The sequence below is a fragment of the Larimichthys crocea genome, chromosome XVII, assembly GCF_000972845.2.
Source record: "Larimichthys crocea isolate SSNF chromosome XVII, L_crocea_2.0, whole genome shotgun sequence".
Lineage (NCBI taxonomy): Eukaryota > Metazoa > Chordata > Actinopteri > Sciaenidae > Larimichthys > Larimichthys crocea.
This window is the reverse complement of record NC_040027.1, coordinates 17626465-17653286: the sequence shown is the minus strand read 5'-3', so window position 1 is coordinate 17653286 and position 26822 is coordinate 17626465. Positions and strand designations below refer to the sequence as shown.

At 42.4% G+C, this 26822-nt stretch overlaps 1 protein-coding gene across 3 annotated transcripts in view; it reads right to left on the bottom strand.

The window, feature by feature from the left end:
* Nucleotides 1–551: 551 nt before the first annotated feature.
* Nucleotides 552–26822, bottom strand: part of zgc:92140 (uncharacterized protein C1orf21 homolog) — a 29462-nt gene continuing 3191 nt past the window's right edge. For 2 of the 3 annotated variants that reach the window (XM_019270275.2, XM_027289915.1), the window contains 5 exons: nt 15121–15250; nt 6556–6641; nt 5024–5091; nt 3599–3659; nt 552–2066 (listed from right to left, as the gene is read on the bottom strand). In XM_019270275.2, coding sequence (XP_019125820.1) covers nt 2022–2066; nt 3599–3659; nt 5024–5091; nt 6556–6641; nt 15121–15211 — 351 coding nt within the window. In that variant the 5' untranslated portion in view covers nt 15212–15250 and the 3' untranslated portion in view covers nt 552–2021. Of the gene's footprint in view, nt 2067–3598; nt 3660–5023; nt 5092–6555; nt 6642–15120; nt 15251–22821; nt 22955–26822 lie in introns of those variants that run through there. The other variant, XM_010730183.3, reaches the window with a different exon arrangement.

Genomic DNA, 26822 nt, shown 5'->3' with positions numbered 1-26822 from the left:
ATTAGCCACAGTTACATATTAATCAAACAAGATAGATATTAACAGTGTCTTATTCAACTTTTCATCCCTTAGAACAACAAAATGTTATTTCATTCTGGGAGTTGTTTTATTGCATCTCTGCAGTTTTTGATGATTGAACTTGATTTATGTTTATAAGTTGAACCCAGCAAAGAGTTAAGCACATTAAAAAATCCATCTTCTTAAACTGGGTCCTTAATTCTGGGTGAAATTAAAACTTTGCTTACAGGAACAATGCTGCCTACTAGACTGCAGTACTGATATTGTACCAGCAGGTGGCATAACGCAGTCTTCTTGTTGTGAGTGAATGTGTTCTGACTGCATGGCTTTAGGCAGCATGACCACAGGAAAATAGACTGACTTCACACTACTCAGTGCACTGCCAGCATGACAACGCTCCATTACTCAGCTTGTAGCAACACACACACACACACGCACACACACACACACACACACACACACACACGCACACGCGCACACACACACTAAGATGGCTCATGCACACACACACACACACACACACACATTAAGAGCTTCTTTGTTTTTATTTTTAATAGAAAAAAAGTATTCAAAATAATACAACAGGAAGTATCCAGTAAAGATGACAACAAAAGATGTGATCAGGTCTGTGTCTACATGACAACCACGCATCCTCCTCTTGAGCTCAACCCGGTTTCAGTGGACAGATGTATGAATGTGTGTGTGTTGTGTGTGAACGGTGAACCAAAGCAGAAATAGAGGTTTACAGAATACCTCTGATAGATGCACATGACAGTCTGCTGGTGAAATGAAAGGGATAGAATAATGCCTGTGTGTGGTTTATATGTACATGCCGAGGGTGCGTTGGGATGAGAGTGTGTTACGGTATGTACAATAAAAGACTGCATGTACGTGTGTGTGTGTGTGTGTGTGTGTGTGTGTGTGTGTGTGTGCAGTGTGATGGTAGATAATGGAGGATGGATAGGGTTGAGACACAGATGCTCTGAACTAATGCAGCTTCAGTCTGCCTGCCTGCTGCGGTGATGAGGATGATAATGACATTGATGATTGATGACGATACACTATGAAGGAAGCCAAGAGTAAAAACAAACAGAAAAAAGGGAAAAATAACTGAACGAGTGGCTGTGGAACAGAATAAAAAAAGAAAATAAAAAAAAGAAAAGGTTCTTGACTTCAGAAGGCAGGAGGAGTTTAGAGTTTTTTTTAAATCACCGGCTTTCTCCCTACTCTCTTATTAAAATATCACAAATTTTCTCACTCTTTCTTCTCAACCTTCTCCTCACCCATTCTCTCAGCCCCTCATAGCCCCGTGGCCCAAGCTGGCATGGCTGTAGGCAGACGAGCCAAAAAAAGTTCAACGTGGATCCTGGTGGCGTTATGCAAACTCCTCGTTTCTTCTTCACTCGTGTGTCTTTCAGTCCTCCACACACACACACACACACAAACACCAAGACATTCGTCCTCGCTTGGGAGTTTTGTCCAATCACAGGGGTTAAAATATTCACGAGGAACAGACGAAGGGACGAAGAGCTGCTTGAGCAAATGACCCCGAGTGTAGCAGGTCGTTTCACCCTCTATTCGTGAAGAGACGTGCCCATCCGTCGTCACGTCCTCCTCCATCTTTCCCTCCTTTCATCTGTCCGTCCCTTCATCGCTCCGCCACCTCCATCTGTCCGCTCGGGGGGGGCCTTGAAAGGGCGTGAGGCGCTAAGAGAGTAGGGCTGTAGTCTCTGAAGAAAGTGTTCTTTATCCCATTCTCTCCATCTCCCTCTCTTTCTCACATGTATCCCCCACTCTTTCACTTTTGATTAAAATACTATCTTTGCCATACGTTCAAAAACACACAACTGCTCACACCAACACATACAGTGTCCCGTCACAGCGACGCCCCATTGGTAAAACACTGATTCGATTCTCGCACACAAGCGCGCGCACACACACACACACTCACACACACAGACTGTGAGGCTCTCTGTGGGGGGTAAATCTTGGGGGCCTCTGTGCTATGTCCCATCTTCCTCCTCCCCCTCCGAACAGTAGTCTCGCCCCTGCAAAGAAAGAGAGAGACGTGCATAATTTTCATGTTTTTTCTACTCTAATTCATTCCATGCTCAGTAATCACCTCCTTTAAGTGACTCTGAACTGTCTGCATGCAGCACAAGCCCCCCACGCACCTGTTACTCCAGTCGTGTTTAAACAAAGTCTTGTCTATTTGCAGGTACTTGAATAGAAAATGCTAGATGAAGCTGCAAAGTGCTGACAGGTGGGCAGTTATGTTGTTTTGTTTCTTGCATCCTGATGAGGAGCTAACTCGACTGCGTTCCTCTCTCCTCTCTCTAACGCTAAACTCTGTGTCTCTTCGAATAAGGTTTTCAAACGCAGGCTGCCTCAGCCGTACACTGCAAACCAGTGATGAGGAGACACAAAGTGCATTTAGAAAAGTACAGTGACAAAATACTACTCTGAGGAACTTAACGGCATAAAATTCTCAACGTTTCCACAGAAAATATTTTTAATTTTAACTCTCCACTACATTGACATGACAGCTTAGTTACGTGATGATTAATCTGCAGTTGTTTGGATGATAAATTCATTGTTTTTCAAGTGAAATGCCAAAAAAAGTTTGAGGATTTGATGCTTTTCTCGGTTCTTATTTGATAGTAACACCTACTTGCACATCTAGCAGACGCAGTGTGACATTAGTCTTCATTTGGATGCATGTTTCTGGCTAATAAGCTATTAAATCCAATATTCACTCTCCTATTAGCTCTGTTTTCAGGATATTTCAGGAGCATAGTCTAAAATACTTGATAAGCAGAACATCTTTTCGAACATGGAAGATTTCATTTGTGTTGGGATTGTGAATAGGTTTGTCTTGTTTTGGGATGCATGTTCAAAATAAAATCTAAAACAAACAAAGTTTGTCTATTTCGTGCCGGGCAGGAAGTGTACAGTGGGTTTTTAAGAGCTTTGCACTGAAGACTCTTAGAGCGGGGTGGGATTTAAACACCATAAAAAATAAGCTGAAGGGTCAAGAGTCAAGCTGGGTTTAATACCTCACATTATATGTAATAATTACATCCACTGTGAAGGCAACAATGTTGAATAGAGCGGCTTTAAGTTTATTATCCCATCAGTTGACTTTGACCTGTGGCCGAGTATTTCTACTCTGTGATATTGCGACATTCAGCTACAGCACTGCTGAAAAAAAAATGAAATGCATCACATCAGAGCTGAATCCAGCTGTTTTTCTCGCTGTCAGTTCACTTTGCAAACTCATCTATAGTCATACACAACTGGCGTAATTCAAGTGGCAGACTAAGAGGAGTAAGTGCTCGTCACTGCAGTGATGACCTGCATCGCCCCCTCACACATGTTGAGTGTTGAGCTCCTGAGCAGAATCACAATGTGTACTAATGGATGTCGTTGTACAGCCTGTCTCTTTAAATGTTAAGACCCAGCTGTTTCTTTAAATGTTCTGAGACCCAATCTATGCCCTCAAACACACACACACACACGCACACACACACACACATACACACACACCAGTACACACACTTATACACCCCCCCTCCCTCACCTTCTCAATCTTCTCATCCAGCATCCTGAAAAATTCCTGCTGGCTCTCTGACGTGTGAATGCTGAGAGGGAAAGAGAGGAGCGGGGAGGAGGGGGAGAGGAAGTTGGAGGTTGGAGACAAGGAGGAGAGGGGAGGCAACAAATACATCATGAGAATTTTCCATTACACCCCCCACACGGCACAAACACAGCAGTATGCACACGCACACACAATCCTCGCTGCAGTGTGAGAAATCCATGGTTGCGGAGTGTGGTGTTGTGGAGGAATTTAAATAATTATTTAAGTATTAAGTATTAACCCAGTCTCTCATCCAAAGACAAAATATTCTGCAGCCACCAACAGTTAAGATGTATACATATACAGAGATCAAACAAAAACACACGCGCACATATACACACATACACACATACACACATACACACATACACACACACACACACACACACACACACACACACACACACACACACACACACAGAGCGTTTGAGGTTTGCCAAGAGACAGCATTACAAAAACCAGACACAAAATATCACTTGCTTCACACATCATAATATTTGCATACTGATTATAAGTTGCATGTAATGGACGCCGGACATAACGGATTATTAAAGGATCGCTTCCACCAAATTACCACACGTCACAATTACAGCAAATTTATCACCTCATATTGAAATCAGTGTTTGTGACAGCAACTTTTCATTTAGCTTTAATAAACTTTGATTTAAGTGCAATGTAGTTTTAGTCATCTGATTTGTTTGAGTTAAAAATCATCTGAAGATTTAAATCGACTAAAATCGGTTCCTGGGCTTAGTTCATGTAATGATTTTTAAATGTTTCTCTATAGTTTCTAAAAGCATCCTGAGGGAATCGTGTATTTCCATTAATAAGACTAATTTACGATTTAAGATTATCAGCTCAGGTTTCAGTGGCTTCTCTGAAGCTTGTGCTGTTAGCTGATACAAATAACATGAGCTCGATATCTAACCTCCCTAACACACTTAGAGATGAGTTCTGATTGGATCTCTTTCTAATTCGGCCCGTCTACATCTGTGCATTTTAAGAGCGTCTCGTCCGAGATAGAAAGTTCATTCTCAACCTTGGAAATAACAGTTGCTCAAAGTGATATTTGTGGATTGTAAATAGTAATTTGTAGTAACATTGTTTCTTCAAGGACACGTTGCACATTTTTTAATAGAACTTTCGAGTCTTGTAAGGACCAGAAATTCAATACAGTTAATCTCCATTGTCTGGGATGAATAAAGGGAGGATGCCTCAGAAGCTGGTTAATTAAATCCAAAACTATTTGTACTCCTAAAGGTCAACGAGAAAATGTGTTTAACCCTTTAACTTTAGTTATCAGAGCTCTCCTTAGTATATATTTCTTATACAATATCACCGGACATTTGCTGGCTGCTGGCCACTTACTTAGATTTGATGTTTGCTGCAGAGACCTCTTTCTGCGGTTTGCCCCTGTACTGCACATTACTCTTCTCCTGCAAGGCACACACAAACACACCATTAGTTTTCATTATCAGCTGATAAAACGGACAAAAAAAAAACAAAACAAAACAAACAACTCATATCAGCAAACAGCCACGCCACCGAAAGCACACATCAAACCTGCATTATCGAATTACTTCCTCACCCAGCTGGTAGCTGTAGGACACCGGGCACAGATAATGATGAATGTAGGTCTAAATAAAACTGTTGCATCGACTCTGGTTTAAGGTTGGTCACATCACATGAGTTCCCGTCCACGTTCTTGCTTTGTATACGCTTTCCTGCCACAGTAAAATGTTGCCAACCAAAAACGGTGTAACCTGCATCTTTCATGGCTGGCTGCTTGTGTGTGTGAATTCCTCTGCGACAGGAAACACCTTCAGTAATAACAAGTGGTAAGAAACAAATACAGGTCTGACCACATGTAGTGACTGTGCTGGAGGTTAACCTGGCTGTGTAAAAAATGTGGTTTGGGTCTTCCAATAACAGCTAAATAACACGCCGTACCTCCTATTTTAAAACCAGAAATTTTAACTATTTATGCACAAAAAAAAGAAAAAGAAAAGAAAATGGTGTCACTTTTCAACAGAGCTTAATTCCAGCGGCATCTTATCTGATTTCTTCATGCAAAATGTGGCTTCGAGTTACAGAAATGGAGAGAAGAGGTGCTTCCTGGGATGTACTGGAGGCTAAACTCAGTTTACGTGACTCTTTGAAGTGAGTTTACTCATCTATTTTCAGATCAGCTGAGAGGAATCAAAAACTGCAACCTCTGTATTTACTACAACACCTCTGGTTGCTTCCCCTTGTAGCTGTAGCCTGTTACTGTGATAAGGCTGCTATTTATAACACCAAATCATTGACAGTGTGAGACTACTTCTCTTTTTTAAAAATCAAGATTTATAGATACATTAGTTATTGTTTCACCACTTGCAAGGACGCCAGAAAGGCTGACCTGATTTATTGAATAAGCAAACAGGCTCTCACTTCACACTTTTGATTGTGTTGAGGATGAAATATAGAAATATGTGCAAGCTTTATAAAAATGGAGGTTAAATGTTGGCTGGTTGGATAGTCAGGTTATTTTGGAAAGTTTAGTGATACAAAAAAAATAACTTCTTCAGTGACGATACAGCTTTTCTTTCCGCCGTCTAACATCGCAGGTTTTGCAGAAGGGAGTCAAACCAACCAAGTAATGAGCGCTCACATTCCACACACGCCAACATGTTGTTTGTACCTGCGTGTGAGGCGCCTCTTTGTGTGTTTTTGGACTCGTGGCAAGAACACAATAAGTGTGCATGTGTGAGGCTGACGGATGGAGCTGCCTCTGGACACAAACACGAGGCCTGTTCGCCTGAGCTGATAAACTGTCAAGGAAAAGGGTCTGAGTCTGTGTGTGGATGACGGGCTGTCAGTGGATGGGTTAGTGTTACTGTGTATGTGTGCGTGTCTCTCACCAAGTTCTCCTGGTTGCGTGCGTTCACCCTGTTTTCTTCCCCTCTCATGTACTTCACCTCCTCCACTCCCTTCATCTTGTATTCATCTGAGGAGAGAGAGAGAGAGAGACATGGTTATAGTAGGTAGAGAGAGAGAGGCAGCAGGGAAATAAACAACAACATGAAGAAACATTGGCCAGATTCCTTTCATTCGTCCTGGTCAATATGATCTGCAAGACTAAAATAATTGACCTGTGTCAAATCGGCTTCACTGCATCCTCACTCCATTATGTCAACATTTCCAATGGCCGTGCCATCGATTTTAGTTATAATTTGTCCGAGGTAATCTGATAACTACAACCTGATACAGTGTTTTAGAGAGTAGACATGACAGCTGAGGGATAAGTAGGGAGGAAACTAGTCATCTCCTTTCCATTTCAGCTACAGCGACTCATCTGAGGAAAGAGGGGAAAAAAAGAAAAGCTGAGGGGATCGTTGAAGTTGAACAGCTTCGAGGCTACGTGGACTGCTGAGACAGTTAAGACGAGGTCAGTGAAGAATGGAAACACTTCCGCAAAACTGCACGACGGTGCCGCCGCCACGCCCCGCACTGAATCTTAAAATCACTGCCAAAAGGTAGAAACTAGGGCAACAATCTGAATGTGTTGACTGAACAGCGCTGTGCAGCTCATACTGATTTCAACACACTATTTGAATTCAAAATAATTCAAATGAATTCAAAATAATTCAAATAGAAGTCCAACAAATCAATCTATTCACAGTCCAGTCTTAAAGTCCAGGATCTCTGAGTGGTTATACCCAGTTAATCAGGACAAATTATATTAAATATCAGGCTCCTCTAAAAAAAAAAATAAAAAAAAAAAAAAAATACTTATTTGTATTCATTTGGAGTCTCAATATTTTTTCTATAGTTTCCACCAGGTTAAAATTAGAAGGGCCATTTTTTTTCTTCTTTAATCTATTTAGGGTTGCAACTAATGATTATGTCCTCTACTGATTAAATTTTGTTAATGAACCAGATGAAGAAAAGTTCCACAGATCAAAGATGACATCTTCAAATTGCTCAATTTGTCCAAACAGCAGGAGAAAACCCAAATATATTTACAATAGCGATGCAATTATTAGATGACAGACATCAAATTAATTGCTTTCCTTATTTCTTATTTCTAGTTTTTCAGTTGTGAGAATTTGCTGCTCTTATTGAAGTGTTGGTCAGAGGAATCAAGGCATTTAACAAGGTCGCTTTAAGCTTGAAGAAACTGTGATGATCATCATTCCTGCATAATATAGACTTGAGAGTTTATTCTGAGCATTAAAGTCTGTGTAAAGACAATTCTGAGGTTTCTTTCAAAATACATTACATATGTGGGGAAAAAGTTGCTGAAAACATGACTTGAAATGTGAAATGTGGAGATTTTGTGGGCGGTCCTAAAGGGTGGCTCGATGACACGCTGAGGCCACCCTGCGCATACGTCTGCACCCCTAGCAGAGAGATAGAGATTAATTCATCTCGCTCAGAGTGTTTCAAAGTAGTCATGTCATTTTCTGAACTCATCTGACACGTTTCAGTCGCTTCAAAATTTCTGCTTGGAAATCGCTTCTGTCCTGGAGCTGAGAATACTGCTCATTTTTACCCGATTTTAACACCTAGTTTTCATAAATTTGTCGATATTTTTAATCATTCAGATTTGCCTGGGTGGTTAAAAACACTTGCTTTCTTTCTTTGGTCTGACAAACTCATAACACATATTTATTCCTACTTTACACAGACTTTAAATAAATAGAAATTATTGTATGTATTCATCATTTTGAGCAAAGTACATGTAGTGTCACATCTATGATGATTGCAGGATTGAAATGAACCTACAAATCAAAATGAAACGGTGGAAAGTTGTGTAATAAACGGGGAATTTTGAAGGCAGCCTAATCATTTCTGAAAGACCCAAAACAGTAATAATAATAATATCACAATAAATCTGACAGTGATGTAATATGAGATGAAGTCTAAAAACTCTTCGTACAGCACCTTTACATAAGACCAAACCAATCCTAACCTTGAGCAGAACAATTCAAGCATGCTGGCATTTCTGCTGACTACATGGTTGTCGGACATTTAACTGATAAAGCAGCTGAGACGCTGACACACACCCACACACACGCTCAGACACAGGCACTGCACACACACACACACACCTCTTGGCCTTATCTGTTGCACTCCTTGTATTTTGCCCTCACTCTATCAGCAGTCTGTATGTTTATCCATGTGTCTATCTTTGCCACTCTTTGCTCAGCTGAAGGGTTCACTCCTCCCTCTGCTCCACTGCTCACAATCCACCTCACATCTGGATCACCTGTGCGTTTGAGCACATGGTGCGTGTGTGTGTGTGTTTGCATGTGATCACCTGTGTTTCTACATCTCAACACGTGCGTAACTGAAATCATTTCAAAGATAGAGGGAGAGAGAGAAGAAGAAGAAACAAATGCCGACTACTTTTCTGCTGTTCTGTTTGTCTCAGGAATGTAAACGAGTCTGAGCGAAGCAGCTCCTGTCTGAACATGCCGACACACAAACGGTTTTATAACACTGCACAGGCTCACCGACCTAAGATCTGCTCTGTAAACATGCAGCACATACGGTGCTGCTGCAGGAAACAGAATAAAGAGCCATTTCCTGCATGTTACAGAGGCCATCCACATGCAAGCTCTATAATCTGTACTGTAGATCCAGATGAATAGCAGGCTGTAAAATTAGCCCTTGCTGTGGGCTACGTTGGCTAAATAAATCCAAATGAATATTTTCGCACCGCAGTTAAGAAAACTGTCATTTTATAATTTGGGTGAGCTGGAGCCTGACGGGCTAAACACACACACACACACACACACACACACACAGACAGACAGACAGAATGTTCTGCTCCTGTTACAGGATAGTCACTGAGCTTAATGTGACGAGTGTAGATGGATCAAAGTGACCCAGCTTACACCAATCAAGACTCATCACATCACAGACTTCGCTGCAATTTAGATAGGAGCAAAAAATGGTCATGCTCTGTGGGTGTGGGTGTGTGTGTGTGTATGTGTGTTATTGTCACAAGAAAAGACAGGGGTGTTTCGTCACGCCGATGCCGGGCTCGCTTTGGGAGAGAGGGAGGGCAACAGTCAGAGAGAGGAAGATGAAAGGGAAGAGCTATTTTGAGAAGCCGTGATTTTGTCATGTGGACGTCTTTCTCGTCTCTGATTAGAGACCAGAGCTCCGTGCTGACCTTAAGGTACCAACGGTCACAGTGTGTGCACGAGGCCCTGCGTGTGCACAAAGTGTGTTTCTATTTAAGATGGCGCTTGTGCCTTTGAATCAGCACGTTTGTCGCTTTATGCAAGTGTGGAGTTCGTATTGGTGTGCGTAATTAAATAGGAATCTTCTGACTGTGTGTGTGTGTGTGTGTGTGTGTGTGTGTGTGTGTGTGTATTTGTGCTCTAACAGCTCTCGCCGTCCCGCCTGCCCTGTGGCTATGTCACTCTGTCCTTCCTGCTGTGTGTCCTCCCTCTCAGTCATTCTGGCTCCAGGCCATCCCTAGCCGGGCCGTGACATTTACACCTACACACACATGCACACAATCAGTGTGTGTTAGAAAGAAATACAGACGGACTGTGCTTAATATTCTGAACAGAAATAAAATGTCATGGCTTTTGCTGGTGGGGATAAAATTATGAAAAGCAGGAACATACTGATCAGAAAAGACATTTTGAAATTTTCAGTCTGTTACTGAAGTGCCACCTCTAACTAAAATGAATTTAATATTGAGTTTGACCCCCGGGAGCTCCTCAATAACCTCCTGACGCCCTCAGACAACAGAAAAATATGTGATACATAATTAAATAATCAGAGCCATTGAGAATCTCACTTTTGGTTCGTACTGGCAGAATATTCACACATCTTTCACCATCACAGTCTTTTCCTAGACCTATAATATTGAAAATGATACATTACAGACACATACTGTATAAACAGACTGCAGCCCACGTTGGCCACGCAGCAGCAGTTACTCATTAGTCTGATGCTGCTGAAATCAGTGGATGGACCAGTCGCACAGCAGACACATCACACAGGCTTCACTTAGGTAAGGTCCTGCTAAGTCCACCTGTTTTCCCCGGCATTGCCAAGTCTAAAAGTCTGCTGTGCAATCACTCCATTACCGTACTTTGTATGCTGCCTTAGACTACAGACAGTCAGACTGATTTACCAGGCTGATGCTCTAACACAGACGTCTGACGTCTTCCACTTAAATTCCTCAGTGACACACGACGATTGTCTAAATGAGAAGAGAGCCAAACATTATTGTCGTGTCTGGAATTAGAGGCATTTTTGAGAATTCCTCGGAGAACACTAAACCTAAATGACAAACCGAACCAAATGTGAAATATGTCTGAGTAAAATAAACAAATAAAGACGAGAGAATGTGTAAACATCTGGGGTTCGCTGGAACTATAAAAAATATCAAAAATGGAAACACGAAGAAAAGCTGAAGGATTACACACATTCAGCCACAAACTCACACGGTTATACCGATGACGTCAGACAAACTATTTCATCTTATTATGTGGAAAAAGGGAAACAATTCCTATAAGGCCAGTACACAGAAACAGACATATCCGGTATGCTGGGTTCACGATAACATGCACCAGTGCTATGCTCTTAAAGAATACATACACACAAACAGACATACACTGCACATGAGGGATGTGTACGCCCACAGTGTTTATATGTAATGTGCTGCATATGCACAAGGGTACAACAAGGTTATTGGACTAATACTTTAAAGGTTTTTAAGTCGTCTCTTCTGGCTGAAGCTGGTACATGTTTGTTCTGAATCAGCAGTACATATATATCAAACTTTATTTAACAAGGGGTTAATTCACTGAGCATGAATGTTGTTTTCCAGGAACGCCCTGCTGCGCAGTCACACCTGGAAGCTGCCCAGTACCTCCACAGTTAACCTCAGTTCACCACTGAAGCAGCTCCACTGCAGCAGATCTTGTCAAAGAGCACTTCAGCAGTGATAATAAAAAGGGATGTGCGAGTGCAGGTCTGACACTTTTTGCTGCCGTGTTCATCGTACCAGTCACTGAACCGGCGACCTTCCTTTCCGTCGCCAGCGTGGTTTCTCCATTTCAGCGTACGGCTCTCAAGAGGAACTGTGTACAGAAACTGTATTTGTTGTGAGTTTGTGATTTATGTTTAGTGTTCTCGGAGGAATTCTCTGAAATGCGTCCACACAAAAAGTTCATTCAAGGATGTAGCTGCTCTCATTGAACTGTGTATGCGAAAATATTTCCAAGGACTGAGCGCCGACTTAGCAGCCTGATAAAGAAATACATACTACTGACACTTGATCAGTAGAACCATACAACAAACCTGAGTTCTCTTCACACTATTTTCTCTGCATCTGACACAACTCAGAGGGACATTAGCGTCAGAAGGACGAAACCCTCAAACCACTCAGCTGCTCCACCGCCTCAGAACAACACAGATTCCTAAAACAAACAGTGAAACCTGCACGACACCATGTCGTGTATACATGTTAGGGTGCCACAAACACATTCATATACACGCACACACACATACACACTATCTCCACTCCCAATCTCCTCCGACCGTGATTATTACAGACATCAATAGTATGATGTTGTGGAGAGTGTTGCTATTTTCCCTCGCCGTCCTTCAGTGTTTGTGTAATGGAGCTCAGACCTTTCCGGTTATTGTGTGAGAGCGACCGAGAGAGGGGTGGGGTGAGTGGTCGGAGTCTGACAGAGTGGGCAGCCAGAATATCTGGGACACACACACACACACACACATATATGCACAAATACACACACGGACAGACTGACTGGCAGACAATCTGTTGGAGGCGGAGAAGAGGTCTCGCTAAATGCACATAGACACACTCACGTCTACTGGGGGTAAATACATGTGTGTAGGCGGTCCGACTGACGAGGGCCCACCAGACTTTTTCCGCCTCGATCATGAGAAGCACACCGGATGTAGTGAGGCAGTTTGACTGGAAAGGGCCACGAGTTAAGTAGGAAAGAATGACTTCACGTGACAATGACTGAAATACTGTACAGGAAGAGGATACAGAAAGCGAGACGTGAAGGAGAAACAGATAAGAGGGGTGAAGAAATGATGTTGTGGTGTGGGATAAGACTAATCCACTATTCAGGTCGCTTGGTCTTCCACCACACACACACACACACACACACACACACACACACACACACACACACACACACACACACACACACACACACACAAACTCAAACAGTAGTCTGGCCGAGCCACCGCCACTCTGGATTCCCCTTTAATGAACTGACAGCGAGACTTGGAGGGAGGGGGGGGTAAAGATGGAAGGAAGAGGGAGGAAAGAGGAGGGGAGGCGAAAGGACAAAAGGTTTTGACCTAATGTTGTGCCAGAGAAGAGAGGAAAAGAGCTGGGGAGAAGAAACACTGGGAGATGAAGGCAGGAAGAGGAGGGAGAGAGGAGGGGTGCCAGAGACCCAAAATAGAGAGACAGAGAGAAAGAGGAAGGGAAGAATGAGGCCTTGAGCAGGGGAAGACAATCTAACAGACAGAGAAGTTGTCGAGTGAGAAAAAAAAAAAAAAAAAAAAAAAAAAGAGAGAGAGAAGAGCTGCGGCGGGCGTCAACACGCGTCATTCTGTCTTCCTCTCTCAAGGAAAAACGCTCCACTCCTCCCCATCTCTGCCTCTCATCTCATGCCTCGGTCTGTTGCTCCTTAAAAGACGATGAGGGAAACAAGATGTGAGAGCGGAGAGAGAGAGAGAGAGTTCACGGAGGTGAGGGCGGAGGGGAGGGGAGGGCTGGATGAGGGGAACGTGTCGGAGATAGAGAATAGAGGGGATGAGGAGGAGCGGCGAGTCAAAGAGAGGTCGTAGATAGAGGGGTGAGAAGCTGGAGACAAGGGGACGGAGACGGGTCAGAGGGAGCGAGGGATGACGGAGAGAGAGAGACCTCCTATGGTTTGTCATCTGCCACGTCCATCCGCCCACGTGCAGTTGCTCCTAATTCTTAATCGCTGTTAATCCCTCTACCACCAATCATTTCTCTCTCTTTCTCTGGCTTTCACTCTTATTTCTGTCCCTCGCCGCACAACAGCCTGTGAGCTATTAATAAAGCTTGAGCTGCTACTGACAATTATACACATTACAGATTAATCTGTTGATTATTTTTTTCAGTTAATCAACTCACGCGGGGAGTAATATTTTGATCGAGGACACTTGACATGTTGACAAGAGGAGTCAGAGATTGAACCACCAATCCTGTCCTATAATTTATGGATGACCCACTTTTCCACCCGAGAGACAGCTGCATTAAATGTCACATATTCGGTTTAAACTAATCTAAATCCCTGCAGTAAAGACAGAGGAAAGAGAGAATGTTTGGCATATTTTCAAATGATTGATCAATTATTAAAATCATTGTTGATTTATTGTCTCTCCATCTAATCCAGTAAATAATCCAGAGGTTCCCCGACCTTTTTTTTTTCAATACCGTGACCCTTTAAAAACAAAAGCAGTGTCTACTTGTCACAGGTTGCGTAATCTGATTTGTGAGTAGTCCAACAGTGATGTTTTTTCCTTTTTTCCCCTTGTGAGTAGTCCAACAGTGATGTTTTTTCCTTTTTTCCCCCCGTGTTCAGTGCCCTGAAACTATTCACTATCCAGTATTTCACAATACAAAAACAAAGATTAGGAAAAAAATGATTTTTGTCTGGCATAAATGTGTGTTTTTGTCCTTTTTTTCCCCTAATAGGCACAATGTTGGGGCACTCAAATGTGATGGATTATAGAAAAGTTAAAATCATAGCTCCATTAAAAACTACATTTTCCCTAATGCAACTCAATAGAATTTAGCACACCTCCCTTTCCACACCTCCAGTTCTCAACACAGACTGACTGTTAAAATTTTGAAGCATCACGCCCAAACTGAGATAAATTAAAAGTCTTTTTTTTTTTTCAAACTTCCTGGAAAACTTCCTCGAGAGGCCCCCCCCCCCAAAAAAAACTTTATTTTTTCTCAGTCTGAGCAGTTCTCTTTGGTGGAGTGTCCCTTTAACTATACCTGTGCAATCTCAACTCATCATTTCTGCTTTCTTTTCCGTCACTTCCTTTTCTGCTTTCTCTCTTCAGTCTCACTTCTCCTCTCCCAGTGCTTTCCAAAGCACTCCGAACGTCAAAGATACTGAGCACAGCACCTGAGCGAGCACAGAATTAAAAACACTGCAGTCTCCACTAACTGGTTACTTCCTCTCTCTCACATGAACGGTCGACGCGGATTACCCCAATAAAACCATCGTGTTGACAGTTATTGTCTGGAATGGAGAACTTAACACTCGACCAGAGGACCGTGAGCTATAACAAAGAGAATATATTGTGAGAGCAGACGGGGAAATGGGTCTGCACCGAGCAATTAACGGAGTGAAATGGAGCTGTGAAGCCGTTTTTGACATCTGTGTGTATGTGAGTCAGTGTGTGTGTGTGTGTGTACTGACCGGTGAAGAGGTCTCCGTTGCTGTAGGCCTTGCCGCGTCCCTCCTCATCGTTGGGCACGGCCGACACCTGCTTGGCTGAGGTGCAGCCCATGGCCTCACACTCTGAAACCTCTCCTCATCGCACTCTCACCTGAACGAGGACAGAGACAAACATTGTAAAAATGAAACAACGTCGCTGCTCTGACGTTTTTATAGTGCGCTTTATGGATGGTCGCCCCTCAAACGTACTGTACTGTTTGTTCAGATACGGTGACCGTCACTCACGCTAACTAACCCCTTCTTCTTTATCTCAAACAAACTGGGTCAATCAATCAACGTAAAACGCTTCACGCAGCTTTTGAGATTCGCTTCTCCTTCAAAAGAGGACGTCCTCATCTGAAAATTCACAGCGGGGAGTTTAATACTTCACTTATTTGTTATTTAAAATACACTTTATACAGCTACACTGTACTACATCCTGTATATGATTATGTTTCACTTCACGGTAGAGTCAAGGGTCTAGGTATCTTTATTATCCCCGAGGGGCAATTTATGTGCAGCAGCAGAACATTACAAACATAAAAAAACATAACATAAAAAATATAAACGAAAGTAACAAACAACCAGTAAATGATACAATAAATACATGCTACATTTCGCTGTTAAAAAGGCCTATGGCAGCTGGATCAATGGAGGGCCTTCTTCGGGGTCCTAGTCTTGTACAAACTTGACTATATTCTGTAGTTTGTTTTTATTTTTAAAAGTGAAGGACACATAACAGCTCACAACACTGTGTCTATCAGTGTTGTAGTCAAGACCAGCTAAACCGAAACCAAAGCAAGAACAAGACCAGATTGTATCGAGGCCCGAGATAAGACTTTGTAGGGATCGGGACAAAGTCAAGACCAAGACCAGACATTATATAGCGTACTTAGGCAGCTAACATGTGGCTAATATTCATCACATTCACAATTCATATCTCTTTGGGTGAGGCACACACCTCACAGCCTTCTCAGTAAGCGTGTCTGTGTGTTTTCTTTTGGACGCTGTTTTGCAGATATCCTCTTTGACGTTTAGGAAGTCGAACTTTTTATTACAGGAGGTTTGGCTGACAATCATTTTCTAGCACTGCGTGTGAAGTAGAGCGACTAACAGCCCCGAACTGTGACAAAAATGTAAAATTAGAAAGGAGTCAAGTTATTAGTGTCATTTGAAGCAAGCAGGAAGTTTTACATATGTTCATATTCGTTTCTTTTCTCAATGACCTGCTTCATAAAATACTGAGTTTCATTTTTTTGGACAAACTTTGCAGCTCGTGGTCTTGTGGTTTAACCTAGACCTGTCCTCTTTAGTTTTCTGTGCCAGACTGTGAAATAACTTTTTTTAAATGTAAATGTATTTTCAGTTAATTCAAACTAGACAAACATTAAGTGAATAATATGGAAACACTGGTGACACCCATGCATGTTGGTGGTCTTGACTGGTCCTGAAATAAAATCCTCTTTGTTTGAGAATCAGTCGATTCCAAAAGACCAAGACCAATCTCGAGTACTACAACACACCTGTCTATCTCACACCTGGTGTTCAGAGACACAATGTAGGTTGAGTCATAACACATCGGTAGAAAGTGAAGTGAACATTTATATTAAAATGTTGCAGCTTATTACCTCAACCTCAGAAGAGCTTCTTTTTGGGCCTAAACATAACAACTGTCATTATATGTGGAGAGCAGGAACAGCAGGGTAGCCCAGTGGGTTTAAAGTAGGGCTGCAAATAAATGAGTGTTTTGATTATATTCATGTTAGATAAATGTATTGCATCATAAACACCACTGATTATTTTTCTGATTCTGATCAAATTAATTGTTCTAAAATGTCAAAACAGAACGTTTAATTCCCGCCACAAACTGTCAGAGCAATAAAACAAACACCGCTGTTATTTTTTTGTTTTTTATGTCTGAAAAACTGCATAAAAGGGATTCGCCTGCACAATTACTTAAAGCGGTATAGTCGTAATTTATTTTTTTGGGTTGTTTGGAGAAGATGGAATCATCTTCTGGCCAACACTCACACTCCTTTGATCTCAGTTTTCATCTTCACCAACTCCTAAGAGACCCTTCACATTGCACTTAATTATATGAATTATTGTTAATATATAAAAAAAAATGATCAGTGCAGCTTTAAAAACAATAAATAAATCTTTATTCCGTCAGCCACCTAATGATATCAACATCGCTCTGAAACCTTGCGTCGGCCTGTATCAGCCCAGTGAAACAGCTCCCTCTTCACATCACGAGCGTGGGAATAAAATAGATTTAACACTTCATTATTATTTAAAAAAAAAAAAAAGAGGAAAGAAAAACCCTCCGATGCAGAGAGACAGCTGACACCGAGCTGTGAACGTCTCTGTCAGTCAATCGCATGCACTGTCAGACACATTACACTATAGATAGTCTCCATGTCACTCACACATGCCATATGCTGTCATTGACAGAGCCCGTCTGACTGCTGCCAAACACACACACACACATACATATATATATATACACATATACAGGCAGCCGAGTATTACCAATCACAGAAATTAAATCTGCGACACAAGTGAGAGGAGGAAGATGAAGAGAGCAGCAGGATAGACAGGGAAGAAATAGAGGGAGTACGTAAGCAGAGGGGGGACATGGATGATTGAATGGATGGAAAATAGGTGGGATAGAAAGAGGCCAGAGAGAAAGACGAGTGCAGAGCTTCAAAAGAGCACCGCCTGCCCCCTCCTCCCTCCTTCAGTGATCCTCAGAGCGTTTGAAGTTGACAGGAGGCCGGTGTTTACTCCTGTGTTTAGGCTGCGGGCCGACCAGCCTCCATCTCTCTGGACGGGGCACAAAGCGCCAGGTGTACCGGCTACAGGGGAGTGGTTACCCGTGTGATAGGAGTTAACTGTATGGACAGGCTGTGGCCATACTGTTACTGTTGTTGTGGTTTGTAAGGGTGATTCCAGTTTAGCAACACTTTTTTTAAATTGTAGTTTTATTATTACTAATCCTCTCTAGATTAAAAAAAGAGACGTGCAAAGGAGGAGGAAACACGTTCGGTGATTACAGGTTTCAAAATAAATCCCCAGGGCTACAATGGATGAGTCATATACTAAGATTTCAGGTGTGCTCACTTTCTGTTTTACTTTTCTTTTAAAGCGATATGGAACTGCTGGATGGTTGACAACCAGTCACAAATGAAGTCAAACTTTAACTACTTCAATACGCTTATAAAAAGTTTTAATGAAAAGGTGGAATCTGTCTTTATACAAGAAGGTTAACACACTTTTTTGAGGAGGTCAGTCTAATTTTGTGAAACAAATTAAAGAAGAAATTATCCCCAGAGAAGGAGGAATCTTTGAAAATGATACATGAAAGTCAGAATATGTTAGCACTGGATACATTCGCCCTTTTTTTTTTTGCTTTAATTACAGCATGCACTCCAACTGGCATGGACTCTGCAGGTTTGTGCAAAACCTGATGACTCATGTTGTCCCAGCGTGGTCTGACAATGTTCCAGAGAGCTTCTTGTGATGTCACAGAATGCTTGGCTTTCTCAATCTTAAAGTTCCCCCTGCAAATGTTTAGTGGCAATGAGGTGACCGTGGAGGAAAGTCAATGACAGTCAGGATTCCTTGGTCCTCTTTGGCCTTTGAGGGTGTAGCATGCTTGTGAAGAATGGAGGGCTGCTTCTTTGGTCAGGGTGGAGTCAGTTCAACTCCCAACACTTAAATATTCCCACCGTGTTTCACTGTGGGTTTGCTAACCTGCGTCTCCCTACCCTCTGTTACTGTAATCTCAAACTTTCATTCATCTACTGTGAAACGATGTGCAGTGTCTTAGTCTACCACGAGTGTTTGGCCTCGTTTCACTTCCTGAGAAGTGGTTACAAACTGCTACTTGCCCTCTGAGACACTACAAGTCTTCTTTTGACAGGCCTTTTTGCAGACTGTAGTCTTGTGTTCTGTATTTAGAAAGTTCTGCATCTGTGATGAAGCTGCTTTTCTTTTCGTTGGGGAACTAAGCTTGATGTATTGATCGTCTGATGGTGTGGTCATTTTGGGTCTGCCTGACCGTGCTTCGGATACAACTAATCCAGTTTCTGCAAAGCGTTTTATCAGATCTGTGCTGTACCCCCTTGAGAAAGTTTCTCTTTGCTTAGAATAACAATTTGACTTCATTCACCTAATTCTGAATCCTCAAAACTGCAGATATTCAACACAAAACACATAACAAAACAATTGTGATATTCCTTAAATAGAGAAATAAATGTATCAAACATGTAATGAGACATCATTATAAATGATGACAACATTCTGAACTCGCCTGGTAGCTTGTGACTCACAATTGAGGCATTGGAGCTACAAGAATAAAACACTGACGTCGTATACGTGATGTCACCCACAGGTTTCTGAAGAGACGTTTTAAAGCTCAAAATATGTGCTACTCACCTGTTTATCAGAGCGGCCACACTGTTAATTATGCAGAACATTAAGACTTTTTTTTTTTTTACAGCGTACTGTACAGTTTGAACGCGCATTGTGTTCTGCGTCCTGATTGGCTAAGGGAGAACTGTACAAAATGCGTTCGGCTAGACAGATTTACATAAATGTTCAATCGCTAGCAGTGTGACTATGAAGTGCTGTATGTTTGCAGTCAGAGGAACTGTGAAATACACGTGAGTTACTGGTAATAATTTCTTATGTGTCAAACCTCGTAGATTGATCATTAAAATTAAATTTGTTAAAAATGTTTGGATTTGAAAACAGGTTTTGATCTTTGGTTTCATTTACTAATACAGTATTGTACTTATTTTTGTGAAATCTGCGAAAGTTTGAACTTTGAGAGTGTTTAAATAAGAGAGACATGTGAGAATGTTAATGCATGTCTGAGAAAAGTGTATAAAAGTGTGTGGTTAGGGGTTTTATGGCCTTAAAACATGTATAATAATTGTAAAAAATAAAGCTGACAACGTATCCCTGCAATAAACGAGGGACCACTGTATTTCTGCTGTGAAGTTCAACATTTTAACATAGCGGCTCATGGAGACAGGCTCAAGTGGCCGTTCGAGGAACTGCAGTTTTTGGCATTTTGCATTAGTGGCCGTTCGAGGAACTGCAGTTTTTGGCATTTTGCATTAACCACGGATGTTGCCGCTTGGAATAAAAGGAAGCCACATCCGTTCTACAATGTAGATTTAGTTTTAAATAATGAGCTCTATGGTGAGTACACAACCAACAGCCAAAACTAGACTCAAGTTTAAATCAATTATCTTTTAAATCCTGCGATGCATGTGTGAGACGCGTCTGTTTGGTACAGGATGAGGGAATTTGTAAATTAATCTTTTTTCTTTTTTTTTTCAGCTCTCCAGATAGAACGACATTAATCTCCAGAGCCTGGGCAAAGCTTCCACATGAATTTCTCAAAGGGCCCACAGGTGAGAGGAGACTAAACCCGGGGAGAGAGAATCAACACACACACACATAAACTAGGATGTGTGTGTGTGTGTGTTGTCACCTGTGGCCCGAGCTGTGTGTGTGTGTGTCCTGATCTAGAGAGCAGCTTATCAGCCCATTCCAGGCAGCACGGGACACCTCTTACTACGAGGGCCCCTCTGGAACAACTCAATTATGGCACACACACACACACACACACACAGACACAGACACAGACACAGACACAGACACAGACACACACACACACACACACACACACACACAGTCTTAATGCAGTCTCAGGCACGTCGTCCCAAAGAGACTCTAGCGGCAAAGTTTAAAAAAATTATCTCATCCGGCATAATCTGTCTCTTGACAGCGTCGCTTAAATGAAAAATCTTCACTGAGGCGGACGACAAGATTTGTGTGTGTGTGTGTGTGTGTGTGTTTGTGTGTGTGTGTGTGTGTGCGGAAACACTGCCGCGGGGGCGCATGTTACCTGTCAGAGAATCACAGCACAGTGAAGCAGAAGCCAGAGAGGGTTACACAGACAGAGAAAGACAGAGAAAAAGCTCAGACAGCCGGAGAGAGAGGGGAGATAAGAGAGGGTACAGCTGAGTTTCTCTTAACTCGGGGCTATTAGCGTGAACTGAAGTGAATATTAGATTAAAAAAAGCACAGAGACTCCCTTCTGAAGCCACCAAAGGAAGTGCACTGAGAAATGTGAGCGGCCTTGATAGATTTTAAGTTTCAAAGGGTCTCCAGTGTGTGGGCAGCATCTGTTTGAAGGGCTTTGATTTGTGTGTATTGAAACATCAAATTGTGAGTAGGAGCCAGCTAAAAATAGACCTTGCAGCCCCAGAGCTATTGTTGTGTGCAGGGATAATGCTAGGCTGCGTGAATCTGTAAGCCAAGCTGCTATTACTTGGGTTATACATATAAGCTACAGCTAGTAGGCAGACTATTACAAAGCCAAATACACCTAAAAAATAAATAACGGCGGAGGCCTGTAATAAGGCAGAAGGGGCAGCTTCAGATCAGCGGTGAAATCAAAGAATCGAAGATGAAGAAGTCAAAGATGCTGGTCAAAAAATCTGACAGTTTTCCAGGGCTGGGGTGCTTGCTTTGATGAGGAGGCACACTGTTGATTATGGTATTATGTTTTAATCAGAAAGTATTCTCAAAACCATCCATTCATTTTCATAAAAGACACGGTGCTTATGTTGTCTCAAATGCAGCGATAAAGCAGGGATTCCCGTCCTCGAGGGTCACAAAGGAATAGGAGTAATGGCACAAAATTGTGCATGGTCTTTTTTTTTCTGCCTTCTCTCAGATTTTGTTTTCTTTCTTTTCTTTTGACAGACAATATCTGATTTTCTCCCTTTAAGCCTCTTCAAATGAAAAAGTCAGAGAAGGGAAAATTACTTTTTGATTGAACGTCTCACAACTCAAAGTCTTGCCTTGAATAGACGGCGCTTTGCATGAAAAAGGCTGGAAACCACTGCAGTAAAGGAGACTAAAGGCTGATGAATATTCTAGTGTGCCAATGCTTAACACTCTTTTGCATCCTCTCACTCTTTTGCATGCGTTTCGCTGTACAAATAAGATCGGCGCGCGCACTTTTTAAAGCATTGGCGAGTTAGCGCTGAGCTCTAACCCATCGGTGCCACATGCAAAACCACATTGGGGCGTTGCACCGTGTTGATTTAACCCACAGGACAGCTGGACCGCTCTGAGCTCGCCTACTCCTTCAGACGCTGAAGTGTGTCAATGGGACAGGCTTAGTCTGACGAGTCAGCTAAAGACCCTCACACTGACCGAATGTCACACACACACACACACACAAGATGAGCCAACATGATCTGATAAACATCGTCTAAAGAGTTCTTAATACCCGACTGGCACACAACCACCTCAGGATCCACGCAATTCGCTCCAGATGCTTAACATTCATCACAGGCGCGCTGTCCAAAGCAAAGTAGTAGTCTAATTTAGAGATATAAATAATGCCATGATGTCAGCCTGCAGGTCTTACGTAATTTCTAGCTAAACTTACACCAGATTTGGCAGCCTTCTCTCAGTGTTTTACCCCCATGAGCAATTTTAAAAACGTCAAAACAATAATATAAGCCAAAGGGCTCCGAAACTCTCTTAAAACGCATGTGAAGTCCAAAAGGAATTCTTAACACATGGCAAAGGACCAAGCCCTTAAAGTGAATACGATTTGGCAAACAGTCAGGCTTGCCCATGCCTGCATACCTGGAGGTGGGACGTGCCCTTCTCTGGGTCCGAGTGTGAATAAGCCTTCTTTACAAGTCAGTTTGTCAAAGGAGGAACTCAAAAGGACTGCGCTCGGGAGATGCGAGCGTACATGCTTGCATAAACACACAAAGTGCAGACAGGCTGAGCAGTGTGTGGCGCAAAGGTTTCTCAAACACAGGGTTGTGCCAGAGGCAGAGCGAGCGAGACCACAGAGCCTGAAAAACTGGCTGAGCAAAGGTGAACGAGAGAGGAGCACCCAGAGGATGTTCTGAGGTGTGTGCGTAACAGGTTTTTTATGGATTTCAGATTGCCTCATGTGTTTATCATTCCCATCATAAAGCTACTGCCTGACTATGATTCAGCTTTGTGGTAAGAAATGAGACTTGAAAGGCTGGGATTGGGAAGTGATGACTTCAGCCACAGGGAGACTCGGCTGCAGGGCAGGTCTCTCGACGTAGTCACCTGTGACAGAGCAGAGATTCATCCTCCTGCTTCATCATGCTGAGCCATGCTCTGCAGGTCTACGCTGCTCAGCATCAAACTGAAGCGAACAGAGCCGGTCAGTGCGTTGCAATATGCTCGTGGTGCTCTCGTTACAGTGGCACAGTTTGGCCAGACTGTTTATTCCAACATGCGCGTGTGTAGGATTGGAAATATAATTTCAGAGTTTATGTTTAGAAAGCCACCTGAACACTTGACTCATCTCACGATCAGCTCAAAGTTAGTGGATGACTAAACAAAGGTCACAGTCTATAAATGAGACAGTGAGATTTAAAATAGTGCCTACGGCCTTCTTCTCTTGTGGTTAATGTTTAATTCGATTAAAATGTATAATGTTTTTATGATGTTAGTGGAGGGTGTAGATTCTTTCAGGTGAGGTGCACCGTCTCCGGTATGAAACCAATGAACAAGGTTGGGCGATATGAACATATATTAAGTGTGGTATACTGCCACAACGATAACACAGAGGTTTTAATATCTCTCTGGGTGTGTTCAACGTGCAAATTAATGATCATTACCAACTGCATGTTTTCTCTGGAAATGTTTTGTCAACAATATTTTCCTGCATTCTGCTACATGTCGATGTTGCCATGGGTATTCTCAGCACTTTAGAGGGATATTATATGTTAGCTAAACTTCTTTCCTTAGAATAAGAGCAACTCCGGAGTAAATGATATGGATCAAATCCTCAATCACAGTCCTTGTTGTCATGTATCATGATATCAATATATATATATCATGATATACAAAGGTTTGTCAGAGATCCGATGATATTTCAGTGACAGTAAATATATCTATATGTAATATATTATATCATCTAACTCTCGTGCAACCGCAGAAAAGCAGAAAACTGACCTGAAGTAGCTTCACGACACTCTGCTGGCCAATCACTGCTGTGTGCTGCAGTGTGTCCAGCGTGTCTTTGCCTTTCTCTGTGACAGAGCAGAGTCTCAGTACAACTCCTGGGCCAACGCGCCATAATATTTACTCTAGCCAGGCAGCGAATGCTGCACCTCTCCTCTTGTCCCTGTTTAAGCACTCCATCAGTCTGACAGGCCTGGGAAGCCACGCCAAAACACTGGTGGACAGTAAAGGTTGCTGTCAGAGTGGTCTGCTGCTGCTGCTGCTGCTGCTGCTGCTTTAAGTGTACATCCCCATCCACCCCGTCGCCTCTCTCCTCTTTCTCTCCGTCGCTGTCTGCTGTTGTGCAAGTGGCGTGTTTTTCCTCTTTTTTAATGTTGTAACGAGGGTGACGATGAAGTGGTCAGGGAGGGAGGGATGGGGGTATAGAAACAAGAGAGGGGGCGAGAGAAGGAGGTCGATACAGGAGCTCCTCTGTTCTGTGGCTGTAGCCCGACCGTGTGACTGACAATGAGAGACACGCTGTGTATAGCTAAGCCATGTGCGTGGTAAAGAAACAAGAGCAGCTTTTAGACGAGTTGTTACATACATATACTTTGGCAGGAGGCCTATGTTTTTCCTCCAGGCTCATAAAAAACCTGAGCTGAAATTGAGAGGTCTGCATGTCTCCTTGGAGAGATGGACAGGATGAAACAAAGAAGTGAAAACAGAAAGTCTTGGACAAGAACATTAAAGATTACTAAGAGGCTTCAGACACCGGCACAGTAGTCTAATTGAAATCTGAGCTACATTTGGTGGCGGTAGAACCAAACCATAAAAAAAAAAAAACGGATTGTTTCACCTCATCCAGACCAGGCTGTGGGATAAAATGTCTCCTCCGAGGCCTATTACTGGCCTCTGTTTGAACCAATGGCTTCTCAAGAGCGAGACAGAGTCACAGCGAGAGCAGAAAGAAAATAGCCATGGCCGTTTTATTCCCTTGGATACTACTCTGTTCTGCTTCTTCCAGTTGTGGCTGAGGTAAAAGCAGGTCAGAGCCCGGAGGTGATTTGTGGGTGAAGAGAAGGATCAAAAGGGTGGAAAGGTAGCTGGAGAAATGTTTAGAAATATTATAAACGTCATCCTCTGGTGAAAATGAAAAACATGAAAAACAAGTCTGCAGAAAAAGCTGATTTTTCTGTCCGGGCTGCAGTTTTTTCACAAGTAAAAAGGAACGGACTGCTGCTAATTGCCGAGGGCAGAACTATAAAAAGGTATTCAGCTTCGCGGTTCATGTTTTTACTATCATTGCTTTTATGTATTCAAATTTGAGTATGTGCTTGTTCATCATATTCACCAACAGGCAGCAGCACATGGCCGATAGAGCAACCCAACTCCAACTCCAACACAACAAGCCACACAAGGTCAAACATGTTTATGTTTTCTCTTCCAAATCCATCTGAATCGCTAACCACCCAACCCACAAACGGCAAAATATCACCAGCATTAATATTCATTAGAAATTACCACAACTAAAAGAAAAATAAATATCAGCCTCTGTGTAAGTGGCGAGGATAATTGGCAAAACCTTTACGGATGCGAATGAAACGCAGCGAGATGTTTCGAGTCCTTCGCCAATGAGCCGCAGGTGAGCCTGTGTTTCACGGCTGAGCGTGGTAGGACATCCACAATGTTATTCTTTCACATGCAAACGAGCGCTTTTCCTCATCCGTTACACCGAAAGCACGCCACAGCGTGGAAACCTTTCATTCAATAAGACTCTTCGACTGTTTTTTAATCAACTGTCCAAGAGACTAATGACACCCAACGCAAGGTTATTATGATTCACAATCTGCCAGCAGCCGTTGTTGCCAGGTGATGTGCCTGAGATCATTAATAGAGCATTTTTGTTGTCACGATATGTATGCAAAAATCACAACACAGGGTTTCCCCCTGAGGAAACCGTCGCCCAGATCCCGACACGTCTCATCTTGTGACACTGTGTGCACAGGATACATACATGCTATTTGTTTCAGAGAAAAGTGCCTCTGCTTTTTTCCACTGAAGATTCTTTTTTTTTTATGATTAGGTTAACAGGATGATCTAGGCGAAGAAAGCACACGACTGTTATGTATTTACATGAGGCCAAACTCTTCATAGGTGTGAAAACAAAAGCTAATTTTTTGTTGGTTTTTAATTATAGCACGCCTGAGGTGTATTAGTTTACCACAGCAGAAATTTAGAGCTGAGGCAATTAGTAATAAGACAGACAATAAATCAGCGAATATTTCTTATAAACTGTTGGAAACAAATGGAAGAATTTGATGCTGATCGCCAACTACTCTGCGACTAATTTCGACAATCGCTTCAATTCTTTTTCAAGCAAACCTTCCAAACATTCAGCGTTTACTCCTTTTTCCTCTGTTTTATATCGTTGTAAAATCTTATGTAATGTAGCAAAACGTTACACAAAACCATAGATCTAGATATTAATCGGCAGATCAATCGCTCATAAAGCAATTAGAACATTGCGAGTTGCAGCCCTGCCATAGACAGTAGTACAAATATGAATGCTGATAACCATCGTGAACAATAAGGCCAATTTATATTGAATGTTGCGCTGAGCAGATCAAAACTCTTCTTATCTAACTCCTGCA